At 53.1% G+C, this 11195-nt stretch overlaps 1 protein-coding gene across 2 annotated transcripts; it reads right to left on the reverse strand.

Annotated features, from left to right (window-relative positions):
- Positions 1-3595: 3595 nt before the first annotated feature.
- On the reverse strand, positions 3596-10834 carry LOC116951036 (uncharacterized). 2 transcript variants are annotated; one of them, XM_032969311.2, is made up of 4 exons: positions 10641-10834; positions 8537-8669; positions 7401-7481; positions 3596-5355 (listed from the first exon to the last, which is right to left on the reverse strand). In XM_032969311.2, the coding sequence occupies exons 1-4, from the start codon at positions 10720-10722 to the stop codon at positions 5301-5303; spliced, it is 351 nt and encodes a 116-aa protein (XP_032825202.1). In that variant the 5' UTR covers positions 10723-10834; the 3' UTR covers positions 3596-5300. The 2 variants fall into 2 exon arrangements, with proteins under 2 accessions (XP_032825202.1, XP_032825201.1); XM_032969310.2 differs by having other exon boundaries at positions 3596-5358; positions 10641-10830.
- Positions 10835-11195: the final 361 nt, after the last annotated feature.

Here is an 11195-nt window from a genome sequence, read left to right on the forward strand (position 1 = left end):
TGAGGAGCTGACAAATCCTTGAAAGATCTGGGCAAGGTCCCATCGGTGAGCTCCTCCGGCGGGCAAGGCTGCGATGGCTGGGTCATGTAGCCCGCATGCCCACCCACCGCATGCCGAAACAGCTTTTGTTCGGCCGGATTGAGGGGGCTAAGCGGGCGCGGCACGGGCTAGAGAAGAGATGGAGTGATGTGGTACAGGAGGACGTGGAGCTGAGTGGACTTGCCGATGACTGGTACCAGCGGTGTCAAGATCGGCCTCTGTGGAGGCGGCTCGTGAAGGATGCTACTGGGCAGTTGGAGGCAGTCGCCCTCCAACAACAACGGAGGGCGGAGGAGCGACGCTCAGAACAACGAGCGGAGCGCCTTGTGGCTAAAGCACAGCAGGTTGGCACAGTAGGGGGCACAGGTGGTGCATCAGCCAGTCATCTCAGTCAGTCGACCCGTGGCACCTGGGTCTGCCCCGTGACCTCCTGCCAGCGGGAGTTCGACACTTCACGTGGCCTCAGGGTGCACATAGCCTGGCACAAGCGTCGTGGTGACGTCACCGCCACTTAGTGGCGAATGACGGTTGTTGTTGTGTGTGTGTGGGTAGTGGTGTGTGTGTGGGGGTGGTGGTGTGTGTGTGGGGGGGTGGTGTGTGTGTGGGGTGGTGTGTGTGGGGTGGTATGTGTGTGGGTGGTGGTTTGTGTGTGTGGGTGGTGGTGTGTGTGTGTGGGTGGTGGTGTGTGTGTGTGGGTGGTGGTGTGTGTGGGTGGTGGTGTGTGTGGGGGGTGGTGTGTGTGTGGGGGTGGTGTGTGTGTGGGGTGGTGTGTGTCGGTGGGGTGGTGTGTGTGTGGGGGTGGTGTGTGTGGGGGGGGGGGGTGGTGTGTGTGTGGGTGGTGTGTGTGGGTGGTGGTGTGTGTGTAGGGGTGGTGTGTAGGGGGGTGGTGTGTGTGTGTGGGATGGTGTGTGTGTGGGGTGGTGTGTGTGTGTGGGTGGTGGTGTGTGTGTGGGTGGTGGTGTGTGTGTGGGGGGGGGTGGTGTATGTGTGGGAAAGTCGTCAGGGCTGCTGTAGCTGCAGATCCCCTCCCCTGCCAGCAGCCGGCGCTCTGCTGCTAACTGACCGAGTCTATGTCACTGCACATGTTCAGGTCCCCGCCTCATTCAGCGTCGTGCGGGGGAAACTGGCGCCCAGCAGGGGCTGTCCTCACATCAAATCTGCTCGCGCGCGGGCGTCCTTCAGTGGACTTCACCTCCTCCCACGCACCCCGACGAAAGTCCTCGGCTTCTGCGGCTGGAAGCTCTTTGAGTGACGAGCTGGCGTGATGGGCTGTAGCTGTGTCTGAGCAGTCCTCTTTGGGATCCAACTCTGCTCACACCACCACCACCACCACCACCCCCACCACCCCCACCACCACCACCACCACCCCCACCACCAGCACCACCACCGCCATCACCACCACCCCCACCACCACCACCACCCTCACCACCAGCACCACCACCCCCTTCCCCACCACCACAACCACCACCACCCCCACCACAACCACCCCCACCACCAGCACCACCACCACCACCCCCTTCCCCACCGCCGACGCAGTTGGGAAGTGGCTTAAAAAGGTGCCCTAAAAATAGTCTGCCTCAAACCGTCCCTGTCTTGCTTACCGGGGCCAGAGGGCATGCCCACCTAGGAGTTGTGTGTGTGGGTTGATGTGTGTGGGTTGATGTGTGTGGGTTGATGTGTGTGGGTTGATGTGTGTGGGTTGATGTGTGTGGGTTGATGTGTGTGGGTTGATGTGTGTGGGTTGATGTGTGTGGGTTGATGTGTGTGGGTTGATGTGTGTGGGTTGATGTGTGTGGGTTGATGAGTGTAGGTTGAGATGTGTGGGTTCATAGTAGAGGTTTTTTGTGGTGTTAGATTGTGTACATGTATAAATGTGTCGTTACAACCCGCCACCACCCGACACAGCCAACTAGTAAGGGTTATCACGTAAATAGAATGTGGCCAATTCGTCACTAGTACAGCACTACCCGCTGTGTTGGAGAGCCAAGCCACAACATTTACAATCTAAGTACGACGTTTCGCCAGTAATTACAACTAGCTTCATCAGGCGACAGCCAGATTTGCGGAGAAATCCCCGTTTCATTCCTTTTATCGTAGATGTGGTGACCAAACTCCTGCTCTCTTGAGTCAACGTACATGATGCATGCGCATTATGCGGTGCCCATTGAACTTGTCCTTCCTGTCCATTGTGTGTGTAGTGGGTTCACGGGACACGGAGACAGTGGAGTAGAGGCAGCACTGTTTATTCAACTTAACAGGGGTTACACTGGAAGGGGTAATGGGCCCCTTCACCCGTATACACTCTGGGACACCCCCTAGGCTATCTAGCCTAATTCCTGTGCTCCCAGTTCCTCCAGCTACAGGCGCTAGAGGAGGCTATCTGACCTGGCCCTGGTCAAGCACAGATCACGGCACCCCACCAACCAGACCGACCCTTAAAAGGGCTCCGGCTCTGAGGCTCTGGGGCCGCACCACCGGCTTACCCTGCCGGCCCTCACAAGGACAGCAGTCAGGGAAGTCCCAGGGTCTATCTAGCCGGCCTTCCTTCTTCACTGGTTCTTCATTCTTGGCCCCAACACACTGCCCCGAGCTCTCTGGCTCCCCGACCTTTATACCCTACACCACTGTGGGCGGGGCTATAGGGCTATAGCGGACGTGGTTGTAGCCACCAAGGTGTGGCTGTGTGTCACCTTCCCACACTGTGTGTTTCCTTCCCACAACACCCCTACATGTGGATTAAAACAGTCGTAGCAACGGTAATCCCTATTGAAATATGGTGGCCTGTATAGGTATGCATTTAAACAATGTAGTATTTGATGATTCCCTTCTAAGTCGGTAGCTATCCGAAGGGTTAAAATGATTTTTCTTTCAATTTCTATATATTATCTAATTCGTCTTGGCCAGTAGTAGCTAGTTTTGCACAGAACTTCAACATTATCAAGATCAATTGAGTGTCCTTGTTGGCACGCGTGTTCTGCCACTGCTGACAGTTGTATTTGGGAGAATTTAATATTTCCTTGGTGTTCTTTTAGTCTCGTGCTGATCATTCGTCCTGTTTGTCCAACATAATATTTGCCACAAGTGCAGTTAATCCTGTACTCACCTTCTGTTTATAGCTTCGGTAATACATATTTTGTATCAGATAATAATTTCTGTATTTTATGTACCGTGCCAAATCTGAGACGGGTGTTTTGTTTTTCCAACCATCTGGCTAGTTGATCAGTTACTCCCGCAATGTACAGTATTTTGATCGTTTTAATTACTTGGGCAGTTTCAATGCGTGTGTGTTTGTGGATTGGGGTGTACGTGTGTGGGTTTGGTGTGTGTGTGTGTGTGTTGGTCGATGTGTGTGTGGGTTGATGTGTGTGGGTTGGTATGTGTGTGTGTTTGTGGATTTGGGTGTGCGTGTGTGGGTTTGGTATGTTGGTCGATGTGTGTGTGGGTTGGTGTATGTGTGGGTTGATGTGTGTGTGGGTTGGTGTGTGTGGGTAGTGTAGCGGTTAGCGCGCTGCGCTGTGAACCTGGCGAGTGACATCGATCGACGAGGGGAAGGGGGTAACCGAGAGCAGTTTTATTTCACGGGAAAACAGCGCAGGCGACTTATTCTATACGGCACCAAAGCACAGACATGCCCCATTTATACACCAGAAGATTATTCAGATATATATTTATTAACGATGTAAAAAAAAAGTAAGTAAATTCAGCGGATTCACTTTAAGATAAATCGTGCGACTCAAAACACGGAGGTTTCCATAATGTGCGAATTGTTCATCGCTTTGACACTTGACCGTTTCGTTTGTTTCGCGTAGGAGTCTTGCAACAGAATTCAGCCGGATATTGATCTGCCCAAATCCATAAACCAGTTATGAATCGTCGTACTTGATGTGAAAAACCCACGTGTTGATCTCGACATTCATGAAACAAGAGGATAATAATCGTTACACAACTTGTGGTTGTCTACAGTTGCCACCACCCGGCACCACAATCAGTCAGGTGGCCAAATTCCTGACAACCGAGAGTTTACAAAACACAACAAAAGGGCCCCAATCATGCACGCATACGTCTTTTCCAATGGCACATCTGAGCCGAGCCAGCAATGGGCCGTCATGGTACAGGTGGTTTCCACTATTTGCCAAGCTGAATTTGAACCGAACCGTGATAAGCTTGCCTGACAAGACATCTGAATCTGTCTCGGAGCCAAGCAGGGCCAGGAATGGGGTTAATGACGCACTCGTTCATTGCGTCTGACGTCAGCGGCATAACTCGGGTTCTGCAATGGAAAACAACCTCGCACCTACCGAGCTGTGCTAGGCTGGCTCGGCACGGCTGCAGGCATGGCTTGCTCCTCTCCAAGGAGAGGAACCTGCGTCCCGTGGGTCAGATTCGCCCATGATGAATTCACTTCACTCGCCCCGGGCCACATGAGGCCCTACCACTTGAAGTGGCCCATGACCACCAACATTTATCCTTCACCACACTAATCGGGTACTAGAGTTGTTTTTTAATCTCTCAAGGTTGCTAAGCACAGGCTTAAATGTTCAAAACGCCACATGGCCAGCAACGAATAGTTTCAATGAAACATGGCAACGCTTTAAGTCTGATGTTAGCGCAATCAAAATAACAGCTTTTAGTGTTCAGTGCGTTGTCCTTCCCCCGCACACTCCGATTAGCACGGTGGTCTACGTAGGGTGCGAACTAAGTTCAACACACACACACTCACACTCGGCAACTCCTAGCTCCGCAGGTGCTGCTTGCGGTGGGCTGACATGTGTCCACGCGTGGTTGCACTCCAAAAAGGCACCCGGTAATTCAAAATCGCAGCCCTGCTCAGGCCGTGAAGCAAATACGCGTGAATCGGGCCTAAAGCAGCCAGCAAACCTGCTGCCGCACAGACGCAAACAGTGCCGCTTGGGACTGAATTAAAAAACCGGTGAATTTGTCACCAATCAAAGGGGCAGCGCGCGTTCTGTTGGACAACGCGTCGCAGGGGCGCGCCTTGTGTCGTCTTGTGTAGTCTTGTGTCGTCTTGTGTATTATTGTGTCGTCTTGTGTAGTCTTGTGTATTATTGTGTAGTATTGTGTCGTCTTGTGTAGTCTTGTGTATTATTGTGTAGTCTTGTGTCGTCCTGTGTCGTCTTGTGTAGTTTTGTCTCGTCTTGTGTAGTCTTGTGTAGTTTTGTGTCGTCTTGTGTAGTTTTGTGTCGTCTTGCTCCTTCCCGGGGTCCTCCTCGGCCGTCGGCGGGCGAGAGGGGGGTCGGCCGCTAGTGGCAGCAGTGGATGCGCCTCCTCCCACGCACGCTCCTCTTGCCGTGGCCGCTGCTGATCGCGCACAACGCAGCAAAGGACACAGCCATCGATCCCTGGTGTGGCCGCCTGGCGACTGAACGTGTTGGGACGCGTTCGCTCACTCGCCTGCCGCCCTATCCAATGCCGCGCACGGAGGGCGGTGTCAGTCAGAAGCGCCCGTGGCTGTATCGCTGCTCGGATTCATGAGAGATTGATGTCTGTGTCTGTGTGGATGTGTTTTATATATTTTTTTATTGCTTATTTAACTTCGGGGAGACCCAGGAGTAGATTTGTCGGGAGTCGAATTCGGGTCGGCGAGTTCGTAGGGCAGTGCGCTAACCACTGCGCCACCCATCCCCGTAGCGAACAAACACAACCATCAACGCGCACAAACATACACGGCAAACAAAAACAACTGCCTACACTCATAAACACACGCGCAGAGGGAACTTGGCAAGTAGACAAAGACAAAGATCCCCCGTGTAGCCTTAACAGACTGTAGGGGCAAGTACTGTTAGCGAGCATCTATGAAGGCCGGCACGGCACACGAGGGGGTGGGTGGCCAACACCACGCCCGGCCGCCTTTGTCTCCCCAGTGGCGATGTTTACACATCGCACCAGGTACTCATTTAAGGCTGAGACGACCTAGGGGAGGCCCAGGACCGGTTCAGATAATCGTCACTGATGTTGGCCGTGAGCGGGAATCGAACCCGGGTCACGAGGTTTGTCGCGCAGCGCGCTAACCGCTACACTACCGCTCCCCATACACGTACACACACACACGTGCACACACACACACGTGCACACACACACCCGCACGCACGCATACACACACAAAGACACACGTGCACACACACGTGCACACACACCGTACACACACGTACACACACCCGAACATACACGTACACACACACACACGTGCACACACACACGTGCATACACACGTACACACACGCACGTGCACACACACACGTGCACACACACACGTTCACACACACCGTACACACACGTACACACACCCGTACACACTCGTACACACACACACACACGTGCACACACACACGTGCACACACACACACGTGCACACACCGTACACACACGTACACACACCCGAACATACACGTACACATACACCAGTACACACACACACCGTACAGACACAAGGACACACGTGCATGTCTTTGCAGGAGACCTGCCCTAGCGGGAAGGAATGTTCCTATGCTCATGTTTCACTGCCAAATACAATGAGAGACTGCACCGACAGCGATTCACAACAACAACTCAAACTGCACTCCGCAACGTATCCGTGTGGTTCGAGGGGGGAGGGTCACATGATGGACGTGTGGGAGACCCTGGAGCCGAGCACCGCTGACGTCCTGGTTCGAATCCGGGTTCGAGCCCCTTGTTGCTTGTGATGGAACTGCGTCCTCGGGCGGAGCGGACCGACGTCGCGTCGCAGAGAGCTCGAATGTACAGACGCAGGAGAATGTTTGAGATGCACGGAGAGAGAGAGAGAGTGGAGTGGAGAGAGAGAGTGGAGTGGGGAGAGAGAGAGAAAGCCGTCGCTTCGGATGTGATTGCGTTGCGATGAAATTGGGGTTCTCCAGGTGTGTGGTGAGTTTGGTGGTCTCGGAGCAGCTCACCGATACCCGCACGATGCGAATCGCCACGGACCACATTTAGCCGAATGTGATGTTTTTTTAAACTTCACTTAACACCAAACAGCAACATCGCTGCAGACCGAGTCCGAGACGCGCATGCGACGCTTCTCCCTCGCGACGCTCGCCTCTTGCGCTCTGCGCCACGCTGCTGCTGCTGCTGCTGCGCTTGCTTCGCTTGACGTCCCCACCCCCCTCCACCGCACCTCCGATTAGCACGCTTGGCCACGTACGGCGCGAAAGAAAGTCAACACACACGCACACACGCGCACGCGCGCCCGCACACGCAGACGCGCGCACACACACACGCACACACGCAAACACACGCACACACACACACGAACACACACACACGCACACACACACCGAACTTGCGGATTCATCTCGCGGGGACCCTCCGCGTAGCCTCCGACTCACCACTCGGACACTGCGATCCATCGCCGGACCCTCTTCTCTTTGAGGCTCAAGCACACAGACAATCCTTGGTGCAGTTTGGCACTAAAACAACAACACAACATCCAACGCATTCGTTAATGACATCATAATCATCATAATAATACTAAGCACTTCACACAGTTGCTGAGCACATTCCCAACAGGCAAACAGCATTATGATCATGACGGTAAAGTTGTAGTCGATGAACCTTGACAGATGTCTTCGATTGCGCGGGGTTATCGGGAGAGCTGGGAAACGAGACGATGGCAGGAGAGGGAATTCCACAGTGCGTCGGGAAGAAGCAGACAGAAGCATTGCGACCTGCAGTAGTGGTGAGCGGGTGAGTGGGTGGGCGGGTGAGTGGGTGGGTGGGCGGGTGAGTGGGTGGGTGAGCGGATGGGTGAGCGGATGGGTGAGCGGGTTAAAGTTAGCGGGTGAGCGAATTTGTTGTTGTGACCGGCAGCGGTGGTGAGCGGGTGAGCGGATGGGTGAGCGGGTTAGTTAGCGGGTGAGCGAGTGTGTTGTTGTGGCCTGCAGTGTGATGGTTGGACCCAATGTGGTTGAGACAAGACAGGCGGTGTCTGGTAGAGACCGAGTCCTCAACACGGCTGGAAGAGCCCCAGCGAGTGACGTTCAGGGCAACAGTCGCCGTGGAAGTAGCGACAGAAAAGTGATAAGAAGGCGACTGCCCTCCAGTGAGTGAGTGTCAGGAGCGAATCAGTGAGTACTGCACCATCAATCACCCTGACCGATTTCACGTCGTAGATAGCGTGTCCCCTTCTTCAGAGCACATCAATCACGTGCCTTTGTCGGGCAGCAGAAACGATCATGGGGTGCCTTTTTTTTCATTCATACGGGCACTGTGCCGGGTGCAGATCAGAGCGGCATCACATCACTCAACAAAGCCATCGGTTCACCAGATTCACACCGATACCGAAATAAAAGCCATCTCTTGTTTTGTTCCGAACCGGTTTTGGTGGGGTGGGGGGGAGTGCGTCGCTGTTAGCGAGCACCCATTAAGGGTCGTCGTTGTCACTGCCCTGTTAGTTCCACACCGCCCCTGCCCGCCACCCCGTTGTTGTCGTTGTTGTTTAACTCCGCGTGCCCGGGCCACTCACACGACGGCGCTCGGGCAGCCGTGGCTTCGCCGTGCCGGGTAGATGCAGGAGAGGTGGCCGCCCCGAAGGCGAGCCGTGTACTCGGCGGAGAGGAGCTTCACGCAGTGGCACGGTCGCTGGTGCATGCCCGCTCCTGCAGAGGTCGAATCGCGGCACGGTTATCAGAGCCTCGTCCCGTCGTGGACTCAACGACGGCATCGTCGCCGCCACATTCATGCGGCTGCGTGCTTACACGGGCCGAGGTTGCAGGTGTCCGTCGCCCTCGCGCGGACCAAAGGTCATCGTCGAGGTCACGGGTGATGGCGGCACACACCTCGACATCTCTTCCTGCCCCCGACCATAATCCACCCGATCTCACAAGGACCCCTCTCTCTCTCTCTCTCATCATCATCACCACCACCGCTATCACCACGCCCCTGGTCGCTAGCCTCTGGGTGCCAATTCAATGCCCTCCTCCTTCACCCTTTGGATAGATTTACCAGACGACTCGCGTTGACCCACCACAAAGTTGGTACTCGTTTTATCGACCACGTTGAGATGATACCACAACAACAAAAACAACTCAACACATTCGATAATAACACTGGGCGGCTTTAAAAGAAAATGTACAATAGACGACGTTTCGGGAGATAGACCTTCTTCACTGCACCTCCAGCACAGGTAGTTTCGTGCTAAGACATTGCCCAACGCGTCGCCTGTCGCACCGTTTGTTTTTATTATTCCGTGGCAGTGTTCTTGACGAACGTGTTGAGTGTTTACTGTTGTTGTTTGTTGTTGTTTATTGTTGTTGTTTATTGTTGTTGTTTGTTGTTGTTCGCGCACCACAGCCAACGCAGCAGCAGCGTTCGCTACCGTTGTACATTCGTTTAGTTGATAATGTGGATACGTTTGAGTCTCGTATTCAAACACAAACACATTATCTTCAGTCAGTTTACTCTCTTTAGCACAGGGGTGGGGAACCTTTTTTCTGCCAAGGGCCATTTGGATATTTATATAACATCATTCGCGGGTCATACAAAATTATCAACTTAAAAATTAGCCTGTTATATTTGGTCAAACATTTAATGAACTCACCCCTAATGCGATGGCTGGAACTGCTTCTCTTTTGCGAGGTGTGTGATGATGTTAGCTGGTATTGATGATGTTGCTACTACTCGCAACTGCTTTTCCAGGTTTGCTCCTAGATTTATTGAATTTCGAGTCCCGCCTGCGGTTGCCTTGGCAGGGCCAGAGACCCAAATGATTTCGCGGTGCCTTACACGGCCCGCGGGCCGGACGTTTCCCACCCCTGCTCTAGCATTTCCATCTCCCCTGGCCCTATCGTGATCCTTACAAGGCGCCTTGAGACGTTCGTGGAAGGCGCCGTACGGATAAATGTAAATTACTACAAGCAATACTCTTTGCTTCTTTCGGTAAAGTCACGGAGAGAGAAATTAACAGATGACGACGTTTCGATCGCAACACAAGCAACCGTTGTCAGCTGAGACGAACTACGTCAGCAGTTCTCCTGCTGTGTTTCGTCACACCTGATGACGGTCGCTTGTGTTGCGATCGAAACGTCACGTGATCTATTATATTTTATACCCACGTGACGTTACCGAAATAACCAAAGAGTCTGAATTCCTGCAGTCACGACAGCTTAAAATCAAGATTATTACATGCAATGTTATACATTAAATTCTACGCTTTTGTTATTCTCGAGATGATGATTATTCATGACGACGATGCTCTGAGTGAACCCCTCGGCCGGGTGTGTTTGCGTAACGATCGATCGTCGTGATTTACGATCAATCGACGGCCGCAAAATTTGAATTCGTGACTCTGCGACCGCGAGTCGAGCGTCGTGGCCCCCATCTCAGAGCCCCCCCCCCCGCATCCTCGCCCCTCCGCTCCCTCCCACGGGAAGCTGAACTCCCCCCATGCGTTGAATTCACGGCCACACGTTGCAACTGTTAGCAGGGCCCTTCGAAAGGAAAATCTCGAGACTCATCGAGGCTTTGTGGATGAGCGGGTTACATTTTGTTACTATCAACAAACATTGCCATTTTCTATGGTTAACATCAGAGTAATGATAAACATTGCAATGAATATTTTAATTGCTTACCATCAGCCAAAGTCCAGGCGACGGAGAACAATATGAGGATAAGGATAACGGTCAGAGCGCACGGATTCACGCTGATTCCCATGCCTGGTCCCGCCGAGATCGGAGTCACGGAGACGACTCGATGGGAGATTCCTGGGGTCCGTGAGGGGTCCGCGAGGTTGACAAAATGCGAATGAGGCTTGTGAAGCAGGTGATATGAAATATAAGCCTCCTCCTTATCTCACACATCGACAAACCCACTCACCCGGTTTGTCCGGCCGCTACTAATTTGCCTTGTCAGCTCAGGAATGATATCTCCGCATTGTGTTGTGGATTGTTGGGGGGGGGGAGTTAAGTTATAATTTACGTGGCGATAGTAAGGAGAATGTGGTTAGCGCAGTGGATCTGGAAAGCCGAATTCAAACGTAGGCACCGAATTCAAACGTAGCCACTGAATTCAAACTTAGCCACCGAATTCAAATTTAGCAAACGAATTCAAATGTAGCCACCGAATTCAAACTTAGCCACCGATTCAAACTCAGCCACCGAATTCAAACTTAGCCACCGAATTCAAAC

The sequence above is a fragment of the Petromyzon marinus genome, chromosome 41 (genome assembly GCF_048934315.1).
Source record: "Petromyzon marinus isolate PM22_M1 ecotype Great Lakes invasive population chromosome 41, UKy_Petmar_22M1.pri1.0, whole genome shotgun sequence".
NCBI classification, from domain to species: domain Eukaryota; kingdom Metazoa; phylum Chordata; class Hyperoartia; order Petromyzontiformes; family Petromyzontidae; genus Petromyzon; species Petromyzon marinus.

Coding starts and splice junctions, on each gene's coding strand:
- LOC116951036 (XM_032969310.2), bottom strand. CDS start 10,722: ATGGGAATCAGCGTGAATCCGTGCGCTCTGACCGTTATCCTTATCCTC. Junction 8,670..10,640: donor CGCCTGGACTTTGGCTGATG/GTAAGCAATTAA, acceptor CGACCTCTGCAG/GAGCGGGCATGCACCAGCGA. Junction 7,482..8,536: donor GGCTGCCCGAGCGCCGTCGT/GTGAGTGGCCCG, acceptor TTGTTGTTTTAG/TGCCAAACTGCACCAAGGAT.